Source organism: Natator depressus, chromosome 13, assembly GCF_965152275.1.
Source record: "Natator depressus isolate rNatDep1 chromosome 13, rNatDep2.hap1, whole genome shotgun sequence".
Classification (NCBI taxonomy): Eukaryota; Metazoa; Chordata; order Testudines; family Cheloniidae; genus Natator; species Natator depressus.
In genome coordinates, this window is record NC_134246.1 from 39,809,709 (window position 1) to 39,826,303 (window position 16,595).

The window sequence follows — 16,595 nt, forward strand, 5'->3', positions numbered from 1 at the left end:
CCGACCCAGCCTGCGCCGGCTCCCCAGGGAGGCCCTGCGAGATGATGGAGGAGAACGGCAGGGGGTCAGAGCTGGGAGGCCTCCGCAGACCCCTTCTCCCCTGGCTGCTTCTTCTGCCCAAGGAGGGCCCGGAGAGGGGTGCGCCCAGCTGGCCAGGGACCTTCAGCAGGGGGCGCCACGCAGCGGGGTCAGGCTGAAAGAGAGGAGCAAATACTTGGGGCACATGAGAGGGGCAGGACCGCGGAGCCGAGGCACGTCCCAGGAACGGTGGGTGGGTTTGGTTATTTCTGAGCAAGCCGAGGGGTGGAAGGGTCCAGGCCGGTCCCTGGAGAGAAACCGCCCATCTCGCTCCATGAAAAGGTCGCAGGAGCAAGATTTTTTAAACTAATTGTTTTTTCACCTAAAATGGAAAGTATGCACCAAATTCAATGCACAATTTCGGGATGGGGGGGGGGGATGGGGGACCAAATGAAGAGAATCCAGACATTTCGCTCCGATGCGTTTCATGTCGATGTGAAAGGGCATTTCAGCCTCAAGCCTGGCCAAGGAAACAAATTTAAAAAAAGGCAAAAGGCACCCGAAACGGCCAAATCGGAACAAGACCGCAGGGGAGCGGGGGGGATTATTTCAAGTCAAAAGCTTTCCGCCCACTCTAACTTCAAGTGGAGATTTTCGATGCAGCAACAACCAAATGGGAAACGTCTGGTTTTGGTTCCATGGAGCCAGTTCCCTGCCAGCCACCCTGGGATTTTTCAGTTCTGCCCCCAAAGCCAAAAGTCCCTTATTTATACAGCTCTGCCCGGTGGCCTTTTTGGCGACCTCATTCCCCACCCGGCCCAGATCTCACGCCGGCCACTAGCTTTCCGTGCCACTGGGACCTGATCCCCGGCTGGCATCAGCCTGGCACTGCCTCCTGGGAGTCAACATAGCTGCAGCACCGTTCACCTGCTGGAGGACCCCCACCAAGACAGCCCTTGGAGATGGGCCCCCCATCTCCGCTCCCCTACTGAATTGCGGGGGAGCACAGTGAATCACGGCCCTGGCCCGGCGGCTGGGAGACACCCTCGGCTCCAACTCACAGCGCATTTGCTCCTCGGGGAGCGGCTCAGCGGAGCCCGGCCCCCCACTGCCGTCTCCGGCGCCTGGGGACCAGCCACCATCCTCTCGCGCTTCGACTTCTTCCCAGCGGAGACCAGGCTCCCCATGCCGGCTGCTTCTGTCTCCAGCCAGCGCCTCGGGAGGCCCTCGCTGCCAGGGGGCACCACTGTGACAGCGAGGGGCGACCTCACAAGGGGGTCCCATGGGGCTGCCGAGTGCAGGTGCTGGCTGAGACAGAAGGGTCTTAAAGGGGGGGGGACTGGAAGAAGAGAAAGTCCAGCTGCAGCTGCCTCTGGGGTGGGGCGCCGGGCTGCTCGAACAGGGGCCCCGTGTCCGGTGAACCTTGGCAGCCTGTTGGGAGCCAGGCCCCTGCTGAGCCCCCACACCAGGCTGGGGCACGGGCGTCAGAGCTGAGTGAGTGGAGACCGCCCCCCCCCCACCCCACGGCACTGCACTGAGGGGAGACCACCCCTGCTGAGCCCCCGCCCTGGAGCCCGGCACCCCCCGCACCAGGCTGGGGCACGGGCATCAGAGCTGAGCGAGGGGGGACCGCCCCACCCCCACCCCACGGCACTGCACTGAGGGGAGACCACCCCTGCTGAGCCCCCGCCCTGCAGCCCGGCACCCCCCCCACACCAGGCTGGGGCACGGACGTCAGAGCTGAGCGAGGGGAGACCGCCCCCCACCCCACCCCCCTGCACTGAGGGGAGATCACCCCTGCTGAGCCCCTGCCCTGCAGCCCGGCACCCCCCGCACCAGGCTGGGGCACGGGCATCAGAGCTGAGCGAGGGGAGACCGCGCCCCGCCCCACCCCACCCCTCCTCACCCCACTGCGGGGAGACCACCCCTGCTGAGCCCCGCCCTGCAGCCCGCCCCCCCCCCCGCACTCCATGTAAAGTTTTCCAGTGTCGTTTGTTTATTAAGATAGAAACTGGGTACAAAGGGGCGGGTCCAGCGCAAGGCACCGCGGCAAGCGCCCGGGGCGGCCCGCAGGAGCCGAGGGGTTCGGAACATGGCACCGCTCGACGGACGCTCCCGGGCCCAGCCAGCCACCACCGTGGGAAGATCCCTTGTGCTTCAGTGTCGCGTCCCCTGCCCACGGCAGAGCTGGGGCGCGGGCGGCCGGTGGGGTGTTCAGTCCAGCACAGGCTGGGGCCTCGCACCCCCAGCCGCTTGCCGGCCACGTGCATTCAGAACCGCACGGCGCACACACCGCCGGGGGCCCTCACGCCCCAGAGCCGGCTGCAGCAGCCTAAGGCACATCAGGAGGGTCACAGAGCAGAGGGAGATTCAGGCGGCCGGGGGTGGGGAGCCCCATGACCCCCCCCCCCCCGACTATTTCCCCAGAGAGCTGGTCCCTGGCCCTGAGGCCGGATCACATCTAGCACCCCTAGAGGGGAAAGCCCTCCGTGTCCCAGTCCCCTGCCCCCCCGGTCTCCCCCCACATCCTGGGGCCAGAGGGACGTCTCAAAGACCGGCCCTCCCTTGCCACAGGGGAAGGGAACAGCCCGAGAGAGTGAGAAGCAAAGGGAAAGGGGGGAATGAATCAGCCCCGGAGATGGAGGAATAAACCCCTCAATCAGCACAATCCTGATGCCTCCCCCCCCTTCCCGGCGCCCCGAGACTTCAGTGGCAGCGAAGGAGTCTAGGTGGCTGGGGGCTCTGGGGAGCCACAGGGGGCCGTACCCCCGCAATGGGGTGGGGTCAGACCCTCCGTCCGTCAGTCCACGGAGTCGCAGATCTCCTGCACGGCCGCGTTGAAGGCAGCAGGCTGGTCGGCGTAGACGTGGTGGGAGGCGCCGGCGATGGCCTGGAGGGGGGTCGGGGGGGGAGAAGGGAGACAGGCGGGGGTCAGGAGACAGGTCTGCACCCCCACTTTCCGCACCCCGCCGTATGTCCCCTTCCCACTCCTCCCTAACCCCCCCATTCCCCTTAGGGTACATCTACACTGCAACACCCCCCCGCTGCAACTGCCCCAGGCCTCCCCACCCCTCTAGGCCTGGCTCCCCCCACCTGCCCCCTCCCCAAGCCCCTGCCCCCCATACGAGGGGGTGCACAGACCCACCCCATCAGCCCCAGCCCCCCTTCCCTCGTACCAGGTGCCGGACGTAGCTGTCGGGCCGCAGCTCCCGCACCCGGCGCCCGGTGCTGGTGTCGATCCAGGACTCGGCGCCGTAGATCAGGGTGATGGGCAGCTCCCGCGGGAGCAGGTGGATCCGCTCCAGCATGGGGCGGCGCGCCCAGCCCAGCACCTGCGTCATGGCCTTGAACGCCGTCTCGCCGCTGGGGCGCAGGGGGAGGGTGAGCCCTGCCCGGACGCCTGGGTCCCTCGCCCGGCCCGCGCCCCCCTCCCCCCGGACGCCTGGGTCCCTCGCCCGGCCCGCGCCCCCCTCCCCCCGGACGCCTGGGTCCCTCGCCCGGCCCGCGCCCCCCTCCCCCCGGACGCCTGGGTCCCTCGCCCCCCTCCCCCCGGACGCCTGGGTCCTGTGCCCTGCCCAGGACTTCCTCCCCCCGGACGCCTGGGTCCCTCGCCCTCCCCGCGCCTCCCTCCCCCCGGACGCCTGGGTCCCTCGCCCTCCCCGCGCCTCCCTCCCCCCGGACGCCTGGGTCCCTCGCCCTCCCCGCGCCTCTTTCACAAACCACCCTTCACCACGATCACCCCCGGGTCCCCATTCCCCCTCCCTAGGGGTGTTATCCCAGATGCCTGGGTCCCATTCCCCATCCCTGCATCTGTCAGGACTGCAGGGTCCCTAGGGATGCTGTCCCGGACACCTGGGTCCCATTCCCCCTCCTAGTCTCTTCTCCCTGGTGCTGGGGCCTGTGGGCGAACTCCCCGCACTGGCATCCTGGATCCCATTCCCCCCCCGAGGCCTGGGAGCACGGTGGTGATCCCAAGGGGTTGGGGTTCCCGGGCGCCCCACCCCTCACCTGGGCGTCTGGGCGTTGCAGTGGTAGATATACTCCGGGATAGTGTCATCCTCAAAGAACTCCGCGAATTTCTGCTTGAAGTCAGGACGGAAGCGCTGGACGAGGCCAGGACCTGGACAGAGGGATGTGGAGACAGACACCCTGTTACAGATCTGCCCCCCAGTCCCACCCCCTACCCCTAGTTACCACTCAAAATAACTCACATCCCCCAGCCCCACTCCTCCCCTTCCACAGCCCTTCTCCCCTGCCCCCCAGCCCATCCTGCCCCCCTACCCCTAGTGACTCACCCCAGGGCCCGGCGACTCTCAGCACAGCCAGGGGGTTGGAGCGCCCCAGGACAGCGGCCATGGCCTTGACCCAGGTTGGGGGGGGCTGGATCTGTCTGGGGTCGGTGGGGCGCACGGGGAAGCCCCAAGGGTCCACCAGGATGAGGTGCTTCACCCTACGCCAGGCCAGGGGGGGCAGCAGCAGAAAAGGTGAGAGAAGGACGCACGGACACCCCCACAAGGCGACTCACAGCGCCCCCTCCCCGAAACCCCCCACCCCACAGACAGAGACAGCCCCAGACTCAACCCCCACCCCCCAGACACCAACCCACCTTGGGGAGATGGGACCTGAACAGCAACACCCTGCCCCCCAGGTGGAACCTTAACTCTGCCCCCCAGCTCTGTCCTCTGAGCCCCTGGGCATGGGGGAGTCTCACCCCTCTGGGGCACCCAGGCTGAGCCCCAGCGGGACCCTGGCAGGGATGGAGGGGGGTGGACGGAGGACCAAAGGGCTGAACGGGGACAAGGCAGTAGGGGTAGAGGAGAGACGGGTGTGGGTAGTGAGGCGGGCCGGGGCAGGCAGCGGGCTGGGGGTGGGGGGTCCCTCACCTCTCGGGGTACGTCAGGCTATAGGATCAGGGGGCGGGCAGGGCGGTATGGGGGAGGGCAGGTAGTGGGGGCTGGGCTGCGGGGGTACCCAGGATCGGGGGGGGGGGGAACAGGAAGGGCAGGTAGCGGGGGCCAGGGTGGTCCCTCCCCTCTTGGGGTATGCCGGGCTGTAGGATCGGGGGGCAGGGTGGTATGGGGAGGCTGGGGGGGACACTGACCTCTCAGGGTACGTCAGGCTGTAGGATCGGGGGGCAGGGTGGTATGGGGGGGCCAGAGGGTCCCTCCCCTCTCAGGGTAGGCCAGGCTGTAGGATCAGGGGAGGCGGGAGGGCAGGTAGTGGGGGTGGGCTGCAGGGGGTCCCTCACCTCTCGGGGTAAGTCAGGCTGTAGGATCGGGGGGCAGGGTGGTATGGGGGTGCTGGAGGGGTCCCTCACCTCTTGGGGTACGCCGGGCTGTAGGATCAGGGGGCAGGGCGGTATGGGGGGCCGGGGGGTCCGTCACCTCTTGGGGTACGCCAGGCTATAGGATCAGGGGGCGGGCAGGGTGGTATGGGGGAGGGCAGGTAGTGGGGGCTGGGCTGCCCAGGATCGGGGGAGGGCAGGTAGCGGGGGCTGGGGTGGTCCCTCCCCTCTCGGGGTACGTCAGGCTGTAGGATCGGGGGGCAGGGCAGTATGGGGAGGCTGGGGGGGGGCCCTGACCTCTTGGGGTACGTCAGGCTGTAGGATTGGGGGGGAGGCGGGAGGGAAGGTAGTGAAGGTGGGCTGCGGGGGGGTCCCTCACCTCTTGGGGTTCGCCGAGCTGTAGCATTGGGGGGCAGGGTGGTATGGGGGGGCCGGGGGGTCCCTCACCTCTCGGGGTACGACGGGCTGTAGGATTGGGGGGCAGGATGGTATGGGGGTGCTGGAGGGGTCCCTCACCTCTCGGGGTACACTGGGTGTAGGATCGGGGGGCAGGCCGGTATGGGGGGGCCGGGGGTCCCTCACCTCTCAGGGTACGCCGGGTTGTAGGATGGGGGGGCAGGGTGGTATGGGGGGGCCAGGGGGTCCCTCACCTCTCGGGGTACGCCGGGCTGTAGGATGGGGGGCAGGCTGTAAGTCAGGCTGTAGGATCGGGGGGCAGGGTGGTATGGGGGGCCGGGGGGGTCCCTCACCTCTCGGGGTACGCCAGGCTGTAGGAGGCCGCCAGGAAGCCACCCAGGCTGTGGCCCAGCAGGATCATGGCGCCGATGCCCATCTGCTGGCGCCAGCCCTCGATGGAGCGCACGAACTCGGCCTCGGCGCCCTGGGCGTCGTGGGGGAAGGCGGGCCGGGAGCTGCGCCCAAAGCCCAGCAGGTCGAAGGCGTGAAGGGGCCGCCGGGCCCCGAGCCGGTCCAGGTTGAGCACCCACAGCCCCACGCCGCCCCCGAAGCCGTGCACCAGCACCAGGGGGGTGCGCCCCCCACCCTGCTCCGGGCACAGCGAGACGGTCCAGATGCGCGCCCAGTCCGGCAGGGTCACGTACCGCCCCACGAAGCGGCTCTGCAGGCCTGCACGGAGAGGGGGAGTCAGGGGGGCCCTGAGCCAGCCCCCCATAGGGGGTGTCCCCGTGCCCAGCCTGGCCGCCAGGCCCTGACCCAGCGCCCCCACAGCCCAGCCCCCCCATAGGAGGTGTATCCCCCTGCCCAGACCCCAGCCCGGCCACCAGGCCCTGACCCAGCCCCTCACACACCTCTACTTGGCCCCTGGGTCCCCTAGTGCCCCCCATGAGGGATACACTCCCGAGACTCCTACCCAAGCCCCTGGATCAGCTAGCACACCTATAGGGGGTACTTAACCCCCTGGGTCTCCAGACCCCCCCATAGGGGATCCTGGGACCCCTTCCCTGATACACTCCACCCAGCCCCCACAACTGTGACCATGGGGGGCTCTGACCCAGCCCCCATAGGGGGATTACCCCATGGCCTCCTTACTCAGCTGCTGATGTTTGCCCCCAGCCACCCCCATAGGAAATACACCCCCAAGCCCTACCCAGCCCCCTGCCCACGGACACCCCCCTCCCCCCATGGATCACAGGAGAGAGGTGCCCCATGAAGGATACACCCCAGGCTGCGTCCCCCTCCGATTTCAGTACTCACACTGCAGGATCCGGGCCTCCACGTTCTTCAGGTGGGACATGGACGTGGGGCGCCAGGCAGGGAGCCAGCCGCTGAGCCAACCCTGGGGCCTGAGCCGGGGGGCAGACATACAGCCCCACAGACAGACAGCGCGGGGGGCCGGAGGGCAGACAGAACAGAGGAGCAATGCGGGAGGGGGAACACATTAATGATCAAATGAGGGCATCAACTGACCCCCCCACATAGAGGGACCCAGGTATCTTCCCCACCCCCCAGGCTGGGGGAGCGCCTCACCATCCTGGGGGGCAGAGGCCCCCCCATCACCCACTTTGCCTCTCTCACTGGGGTCCCAGCTGCCCCTCACAGGGTCCCAGAGTTCCTCTCACAGGGTCCCACTGCCCCCTGGTGTGTCCCCCCGCCCATCACCCAGGGGCTTTTCAGGGGTCACTGCCCCATGGCTAAGGGCAAGGAGCTCTGGGGCAGGGATAGTGCTGAGTCACTCCCCAGGGGAGCAGGTGCTGGCTGCCTCTCCCGGCGGGGGTGGGGACACACACCCAGGGGACTCCCACTCCCCCCCCCCCCCACAGAGAGGCACAGGGACACCAGGATTCAGCTGTTTGCCCCCCCAAACAACCTGACAGAATGTGTCAACCCCCTTTCCCTCCTTCCTGCCCCAGATAACCTCCTCCTGCTGCCCCCCTCTGGACCCACCTCCCAACAGCCCCCTCCCCCTTCACTCCATATACGCCCCCCCCCCCGCCAAGAGTCCCCTACCCCAATGACTCCTCCTCCCTCCCCTTCTCCCCAAATAATTCTCTTCTTCCTGCCCCCCCACCAGCCCCCTCCCCCAAGGATCACTCTCCTCTCTCCCCCATCGCCAAACAATCCCCTGCCCTCCAATAACCCCCTCCATTCTTCCCCCCAAATCCCCCCACCCGCTCCCCAATAACCCCCTCCCTCTGCCCCCAAGAGCCCGCCGTCCTTCCCCTCCTCTGCCCAGTCCCGCAATAGCCCCCCTCCTGCCCCCCCTCACCCCCTCCAGCTCCTCTCCTGCCTTTGCCAGACCCCTCACAGCCCTTCCCCCCGGCCCTGCCGCTTCTCAGCCCCCCAGGTCCAGCTCCCCACCTCTGGGCACGCCGCAGGGGGGCCCCCCCGAAACACACAGCGCAGCGCTGCCAAGTCCTCGGGGCGCTTAGGGGCCCTGGGAACAGGCCCCGCCCCGCAAAGGGACCCCAGCGACCCCCCACAAGCGGGGGGGGGGGCGGGGGGTAGCGCAGACTCACGGGTCTTCCAGATCCTGCTCCATGCCCGGCTCCCAGCTGAGCTCAGCGCAGCTGACCCGGGCTGGGCGGGGCGGGCGCGGAGTCCGGGGCGGGGCTAGCGCGGCGGAGGCGGGACTTCGGCGGGATGAATGGGGGCTGGCGGGCGGCGGGATCCGGGTTCGGTCCGCGGGGCGGGGGCGGGGCCGAGCCCCGGGGCGGGGCCTGATCCTGGGCCGGGGAAGACTCGGGTGTAAAGGCGGGGTGGCGCCGAATGGGCCGTGGACACTGGTGGCCCTTAGGGTGCAGCCAGCAGTAGCGGGGGGCCTGGCTCTGCGGGGTGTGCCTGGACGCAGGGTTGGGGGGATCGGACCGTAAAGTGATCTGCCCCGGGGCCGAAGGAGGGATGGGGGGCAATGCAACAAGGAAGAAATGGGGGGCACGTGGGTTACAAGGGGGGCTCAGAAGGGGGCTGGTTTAGTGGGGGGCACGTGGGTTATAAGGGGGCTCAGAAGGGGGCTGGTTTAGTGGGGGGCACGTGGGTTACAAGGGGGGCTCAGAAAGCGGATGGTTTAGTGGGGGGCACGTGGGTTACAAGGGGGGCTCAGAAAGCGGATGGTTTAGTGGGGGGCACTTGGGTTACAAGGGGGGCTCAGAAGGGGGCTGGTTTAGTGGGGGCACGTGGGTTACAAGGGGGGCTCAGAAGGGGGCTGGTTTAGTGGGGGGCACGTGGGTTACAAGGGGGGGCTCAGAAGGGGGCTGGTTTAGTGGGGGGCACGTGGGTTATAAGGGGGCTCAGAAGGGGGCTGGTTTAGTGGGGGGCACCTGGGTTACAAGGGGGGCTCAGAAAGCGGATGGTTTAGTGGGGGGCACGTGGGTTACAAGCGGGGGCTCAGAAGGGGGATGGTTTAGTGGGGGCACGTGGGTTACAAGAGGGGCTCAGAAAGCGGATGGTTTAGTGGGGGGCACTTGGGTTACAAGGGGGGCTCAGAAGGGGGCTGGTTTAGTGGGGGGCACGTGGGTTACAAGGGGGGGCTCAGAAGGGGGCTGGTTTAGTGGGGGGCACGTGGGTTACAAGGGGGGCTCAGAAGGGGGATGGTTTAGTGGGGGGCACGTGGGTTACAAGCGGGGGCTCAGAAGGGGGATGGTTTAGTGGGGGCACGTGGGTTACAAGGGGGGCTCAGAAAGCGGATGGTTTAGTGGGGGGCACTTGGGTTACAAGGGGGGCTCAGAAGGGGGCTGGTTTAGTGGGGGGCACGTGGGTTACAAGGGGGGGCTCAGAAGGGGGCTGGTTTAGTGGGGGGCACGTGGGTTACAAGGGGGGGCTCAGAAGGGGGCTGGTTTAGTGGGGGGCACGTGGGTTATAAGGGGGCTCAGAAGGGGGCTGGTTTAGTGGGGGGCACGTGGGTTACAAGGGGGGCTCAGAAGGGGGCTGGTTTAGTGGGGGGCACGTGGGTTATAAGGGGGCTCAGAGGGGGGCTGGTTTAATGGGGGGCACCTGGGTTACAAGGGGGGCTCAGAAGGGGGCTGGTTCAGTGGGGGGCACGTGCGTTATAAGGGGGGCTCAGAAGGGGGCTGGTTTAGTGGGGGCACGTGGGTTATAATGGGGGGCTCAGAAGGGGCTGGTTTAGTGGGGGGCACGTGGGTTACAAGGGGGGCTCAGAAGGGGGCTGGTTTAATGGGGGGCACCTGGGTTACAAGGGGGGCTCAGAAAGCGGATGGTTTAGTGGGGGGCACCTGGGTTACAAGGGGGGCTCAGAAAGCGGATGGTTTAGTGGGGGGCACCTGGGTTACAAGGGGGGCTCAGAAAGCGGATGGTTTAGTGGGGGGCACGTGGGTTATAATGGAGGGCTCAGAAGGGGGCTGGTTTAGTGGGGGGCACGTGGGTTACAAGGGGGGCTCAGAAGGGTGTGAGGGACACTATATGTGGGGGACACACATGGGGGTATAATATGGGGGGGTCCTCAGGTGGCCACACGGAATGTTTCCGGAACCGTGACTCCGGGGTCTCGGTCCCCTAGTTCCCCGTCCCCATTTCCTCAACCTCCTAATCGACCCAGCAACAGCCTAGCGCTGGATTCTGATTGGACCACGGAGGAACGCAAAGGATGAAAAAGGGAGTTTCCACGCATGCGCACATGGGGGGATTTGCTGTTGCTAGGTCGGAAGTGCGCATGCGAATTGTATTTTCACGCTCCCCGGAAGTCCACAGTGCGCATGCCTCTGGAACATCGCAGTCGGCGCCCTATGGCGATCACAGTAAGACGCATGCGCATTGAGTACAAATCCGATGTGGAAGTGCCCAGGGCGCCTGGGCAGCTATACTGAAGGGCTCAATCACTGCGCCTGCGCGGTCCGCCATTTGCCTGTCTGGGCCTGCGCGCGCGGCGCCCCGGAAGTGCTCGCTGCGCTCCGGCAGGTGGCTTCCGGCCAGCTCAGCGCGCGGCGGGGCCATGTCGGGCGCGGCGGCGGCCGGCGGCGGCTCGGTGGGCTCCGTGGTGCGGCGCTTCCTGGCCGAGTACAGCAGCGGCACCGCCAGCCGCCTCAAGGTGCTGGACGCGTATCTGCTCTACGTGCTGCTGAGCGGCGCGCTGCAGTTCGGCTACTGCCTGGGCGTGGGCACCTTCCCCTTCAACTCCTTCCTCAGCGGCTTCATCTCCGCCGTGGGCAGCTTCATCCTGGGCGGTGAGTGCCGGGGAGCGCGCCCGCCCCGTGACCGCCCGTTCCCCCGGCAACGCCAGCCCATAGCGACCCGCCCGCCCCGTGAGCTGCCCCCGCGCCGGGTCCCCCGGGCAACGCCATCCCATAGTGACCCGCCCGCCCGGTCCCCCGGCAACGCCAGCCCCCAGGGACCCGCCCGCCCCCGTGACCTGCCCCCGCGCCGGGTCCCCTGGGCAACGCCATCCCATAGTGACCCGCCCGCCCCGTGACCCGCCCGTTCCCCCGGCAACGCCAGCCCCCAGTGACCCGCCCACCCCGTGACCAGCCCCCGCGCCGGGTCCCCCGGGCAATGCCATCCCATAGTGACCCGCCCACCCGTTCCCCCGGGCAACGCCATCCCATAGTGACCTCTTCTTCCCCCTCCCCTGGCAACGACCCCCCGGCAACCCCATCCCATAGTAACCCCCCCCCCCCCGATACTCTCCTGTAGTAATCTCCCCGCCTTTCCCCTCCCACAGTAACCCCCTTTGCAACCCCATCCCGTAGTAACCCCCTGCCCCCGCATGGCAACAGCATCTTCTCATGGTGGCTGTATCTATGGGAGTGCTACCCCAGACTAACCTCCATGGTAGCCCCACCATATTTTCCATGGCAGCACCATCCCACAGGAACCCCCTCTGATCTTACGGGGGTTCACCAAGGCCAGTAGTGGGGTGTGTCACCGCCTGCCCTGGGTGCTTCTGTGCAGCTTTGGCTCCGAGCCCCGACACCAGCAGCCGGCGCGCAGCACAGTGGCCTCACCCTGCCTTCCAGCAGCCTGCTTACCGCTCGCAGGGCAGCACCAGCAGCGTCCGCTCCCTCTCCTGGGACCCTCACGCAAATCACATTCACCGCCTCCGAACAGACAGAGCCCACGCCAGCCTGGGAGTTTAGCTGAAGACCGGCACTTCAGTTCATTAGACATCACTAAGATGGTTTTGTAGTCAAACAAAAATAAGCGTATTGACCAGGAGCCTGGGTTTAAGTGATTACACGTGAAAGAGGCAGGGAAGGTCACACATAAAACAAACCACAATTCGTAATGACTGAAACGTAATTCTCGCACGGTACAAACTTTGTCCGAGAGACAAGGTAGGTGAAATAATTCTTTCATTGGACCAAGTTCTGTTATCAACAGAGACAAGTTTTGGCACTTGCACAGAGCTTTTTCCCAGACCTGAAGAAGAGCTCTCAATAAGCTCAGAAGTTTGTGTCTCTTGCTAATGGAAGTTGGTCCAATAAAAGATATTCCGTCACCCACCTTGTCTCTTTAATATCCTGGGACCAACACGGCTACAACAACGCTGCATACAATCTTTCCACAATTTCCTTAGGTGAAAGAACGTGCGTTTACCTGTCTGGCCGGCTTGATTCCTGGCAGAAGACAACGAAAGCACATTCTCATCTCTGGTAAACAAAGCTAACCAGCAGCAGCATAGTGAGCAGAGCGGGGGCTCAGACTCTGCACCCCTGGAACCCTTTCTGGCTCTCAAAACACAGTGAACTTTGGGGTAACATAAGGGGGGGGGCAGAGAGACATTGGCATCATCCTTCACCTGAGGAGACGAAGAAACCAAATGCCTCGGGCTCTGTTTGGATCTTGGCTGAAGATTGGCCAGCCATACTGGAAGCAAGTGTGGTGAGAAAACTACTTTGAACAAAGACTCTAGTTTAAGTTAGACTTCGGTCTTAGAAGCAGACTTTTACTTTGGTTTGTTTGAGACAATTTCTGTCCCTATTCCTTCTACTTGGTACCACTTAAATCTGTTCCTTCGCTAAGCAACTTGTTTTACTTTTACTGTAAACTAGCTTCGAACTGTGTATTGAAGTGGAGGGTGTGTTAATTCCCACTCAGCTAACAGACTGCTTGGCCCTGCCTCTTTAGAGGAGCCACATGCTTATTGTCATGGGGGCTCAGCACTGCAGAAAAACATTTTGGGGAGAGCTCGGGGCTGGAGGTCCCCCTGCAACAGTAGCTGGGCGGTGAAAGCCAGCGTTAGAGCGTTAGGCTGGCAGTGGGCGCCAGGGCTGTGAGGCACAGTGTTTAAGGCATCCAGAGTTGCAAGGTAGGTATTGGCTGAACCCCTCGCTGGTCTGGGTGAGCCCCAAAGTGTCACACCCCTTATGGCAACCGTGTCTCATTGTAATGATTCCCCCTGCGCTGTCTGGGCACCTTCCTCTTCAGCTGCCTCCTGAGCAGGTTCATCTCCTCCTTGCGCAGCTTCGCTCTACATGGTGGGCACCAGTCGCAACCTGTCCCCAGGCCGCCATAGTAGTCAGCAGCCTCTTCCCAGAGTAACCCCCATGGCATCCCTACTCCATAGGAACTGCCTCCCCCCCGCCCCCGCCTGGGCATCTCTTACTGAAGCTCCTCAGTTCTGTGGGCAGCTTCATCCTAGGCGGCGAGTAACCCAAGGCAACGACATACCACCCCATGGCAACCCCATCCCTGAGTGAGCAGCACTCCTGCCCAGCCTGAGCCCCTTCCTCAGAGCTATGGGCAGCTTCCTCCTGGGGGCTGAGCGTGTTCCCAGCACTGCCTGGACGTGGGCCCCTTCCTGTGGGGGTTCAGCAGCACCATGAGCAGCTTCAGCCTGGAGAAGCTGCACCACCTCCTCTGCTGTCTTGGTCTCCTTCCCCACCCTGTCCCCCAGACACGGCCCCTGGTGCAAGCTGCTCTCTCCTCCCGTTCCCTAGTTTGCCTGCGGATCCAGATCAACCCACAGAACAAAGGTGACTTCCAGGGCATCTCGCCAGAGCGGGCCTTCGCCGACTTCCTCTTCGCCAGCACCATCCTGCACCTCGTCGTCATCAACTTCGTGGGCTGAGCCAGGGGACCATTAGGTACGGCTCAGGGGTGGGGCCCAGCAGCATCCGACTGGGGGCCAGTCTGTTTGCCTTGGCGGCTTAAACTTCTGTGGGCTGGAAGAGAGCTGGGACTAGAACCCACAGTTCCTGATCCCCGGCCCCTCTGCTGGGCCCCACTCCCCTCCCCGAGCTGGGATAGGACCCAGGAGTCCTGACAGCCAGCCCCTCTGCTGTAACCCACTGGGCTCCACTCCCCTCCTCAAGCTGAGATAGGACCAAGGAGTCCTGATACCTGGCCCCCTCTGCTGTAACCCACTGCCCTTCCTTCCCCCCCTGCCCCGAGCTGGGACAGAACCCAGGAGTCCTGACTCCAAGACCCCCACTGATCATCTTTCTGCTTGAGGCTGACATGCCCTTTGAACTCTGTCAGTAGCAAACAGGATTTCTGGAGACATCTTTTCTCTTTGCTGCTGTGAGGCAGAGGGAACAGGGAGCCTGGGTTCTGTCCCTGGCTGAGAGAGGAGTGGAGTTAATCCTGGTGTAGTGCCCCTGGAGGAGGCAGAGTGTCAGGGCTCAGCTGGAGACCAAGGAGTGGATGGAGTTTGGGGGGTTACAGGCCTGGAGATCTCTATGATCTACATGAGAGGTTCTCAAACTGTGGGTGAGGACCCCAAACCAGGGTGGGCAGGGATGGTGTCCCTAGCCTCTCTTTGCCAGATGCTGGGAATGGGTGATGGGATGGATCACGTGATGATTCCCTGTTCTGTTCGTTCCCTCTGGGGTGCCTGGCACTGGCCACTGTCGGCTGACAGGACACTGGGCTGGATGGACCTTTGGTCTGAGCCAGGATGGCCGTTCTTACTGAGCTGCAGAGGACACAGGGCTGGAATTTGGGGCGATGGAGGAGCTTGGACCAGGGCTTTGAGAGGGAAGAAATGTGAGGAGATGGGGGTCATGGAACCTGGCTGCGAGCTCAGGGTCACAGTGTTTCTGGAGGTCGGGGGGGGAGTCTGTGTAATTTGGGGGATCCCCCCATCTTCCCCTGCAGTAACTCCAGATATCTTTGTGCCCCCTCTGTCTCCCTGCAGGTCCTGACTACCTCTCATGGTCGGCTGATGCCATGCCCAGGGGACAGATGTGCCAGCCCCCCATGGACGTGGGTCCTGCCCCTCATGGGGAAGTACTGCAGCAGTGCAAACTGATGAGGCCTCTTGAGAAGATGGCAGGCTCTTCCCCCCACCGCTTGTGACCCCCTCCCCCAATAAATCCCATTGTTCTGGGGTTCTGTGTCTGGCACTTCTGTGATGGATCAGGGGGTTCCTCAGCTTTCCCTTCCCCAGCTCACCCCCCACCGCCCCGCGTTCAGGGAGACTCACCCAGCCCCACCCCTTCTCCCCAGCAGTCACTTCTGCATGACCCAGTTTCGGGGGGGAGCAGGAAGCGGGTTGCCATGGAAACCCAAAGCCCATGCCCACCCCCCACTTCCCGTCTCTTATCACATCGAAACCATCGCTCTGTGGCCCAGGGCCCCCGGCCTCCAAAGCAATTGCGGGGGGGGAGCTGTGGAAAGTTTGGGTTGAGACGGTACTTTGGGGGGAAGAAGGGGGGGTTGTTTCTATTTTAGGATCTTCCAGGCAAATGCTCCCCCACCTGTTTGTGTGTGTGCTTTCTCCCCCTGGCCTCTGAGTCTCCGGAGCAGCTGCAGGCGGGGAAAGGCTCTGTGCCCCTATTGCACACACACCCTGCCCTGCAGAGTGTTCCCCCCTGTGACCCTGGGGTTAGTGCTGACCCCCAGGGGGGAGCTCACCCTCCTCAACCCCCCCTGCTCAGTGCCTCCTTGTGCTATCCTGGAGCCAGCTGTGACTCGGGGATGAATGCCCCCTACTGTGTTTAGCAGAATGCCCCCCGACTCCGCTCTCGGGCATTAGGGTTAGCTGTGACTATGGGGAGAGTCCCCCACCCCACTGAGCGTTTGAGCCTCTCTCCTTATGCTACCACGGGCGAGGGCAGCTTCTGCTCCGTGCCAATTGACTGAGAGCTCCCAAATGACCAGCCGGACAATTAATTTCAGTTACTCCCAAGCTGGGCTGGGCTTGACCCACTGTCTTCTGTAGCTGTAGGCTGGCTGGGGAGAGCAAGCTGCTTGCTCTGGACTCTGATTGGGGTGAGCAGAAGGGAGAAGCTCTCTTTGTGGGGTGGACGTGGGATAGCTGGGGTGTAGAGTGGGGCTCTAGATTAAGAGTGGGCAAACTTTTTGGCCCAAGGGCCACATCTGGGAATAGAAATTTGTATGGTGGGCTATGAATGCTCACAATTGGGTTTGGGGTGCAGGATGGGGTGAGGGCTCTGGGGTGGGGCCAGAAATGAGGATTTCAGGGTGTGGGAGGGGGCTGGGCATTGGAGTGGGGTGCAAGCTCTGGGGTGGGGCTGGGGATGAGTTTTGGATGCAGGAGGATGCTCTGGGCTGGCCGAGGGTGCTGACCAGCACCCCTAGACCAAGGGGTTCGGAGGGCGGGAGGGGGATCAGGGCTGGGGGAGGGGGGAGGCTCAGGGGTGCAGGCTCCAGGAGGCGCTTACCTCAAGCAGCTCCTGGAAGCAGTGGCCATGTCCCCATCTGGCTCCTACGCGGAGCTGCATCCAGGTGGCTCTGCACGCTGCCCTGTCCGCAGGTGCTGCCCCTGCAGCTCCCATGGGCTGTAGTTCCCGGCCAATGGGGGCTGTGTTTGGGGGGGGGGGGGGCAGTGTGCAGAGCGAAGCCCCCTGGCTGCCCCTACGTGTAGAAGCCAGAGTGGGGCCGTGCCGCTGTTTCCGGGAGCCGCATGGAGCAGCCCCTG

General features: G+C 64.5%; 2 protein-coding genes across 3 annotated transcripts; one reads left to right on the forward strand and one right to left on the reverse strand.

The window, feature by feature from the left end:
• Nucleotides 1–2,526: 2,526 nt before the first annotated feature.
• Nucleotides 2,527–8,347, reverse strand: ABHD4 (abhydrolase domain containing 4, N-acyl phospholipase B). Of its 2 annotated transcripts, none has more exons than XM_074969709.1 (7): nt 8,278–8,347; nt 7,016–7,104; nt 6,052–6,427; nt 4,314–4,468; nt 4,027–4,138; nt 3,195–3,381; nt 2,527–2,908 (listed from the first exon to the last, which is right to left on the reverse strand). In XM_074969709.1, exons 1-7 carry the CDS (start codon nt 8,298–8,300, stop codon nt 2,819–2,821), a joined length of 1,032 nt encoding a protein of 343 aa, XP_074825810.1. In that variant the 5' UTR covers nt 8,301–8,347; the 3' UTR covers nt 2,527–2,818. The 2 variants fall into 2 exon arrangements, with proteins under 2 accessions (XP_074825810.1, XP_074825811.1); XM_074969710.1 differs by lacking the exon at nt 8,278–8,347 and adding an exon at nt 8,120–8,237.
• A 2,307-nt stretch (nt 8,348–10,654) lies between these two features.
• Nucleotides 10,655–15,036, forward strand: DAD1 (defender against cell death 1). The gene is made up of 3 exons (XM_074969713.1): nt 10,655–10,938; nt 13,651–13,797; nt 14,850–15,036. Exons 1-2 carry the CDS (start codon nt 10,707–10,709, stop codon nt 13,779–13,781), a joined length of 363 nt encoding a protein of 120 aa, XP_074825814.1. The 5' UTR covers nt 10,655–10,706; the 3' UTR covers nt 13,782–13,797; nt 14,850–15,036.
• The last annotated feature ends 1,559 nt before the right edge of the window (nt 15,037–16,595 follow it).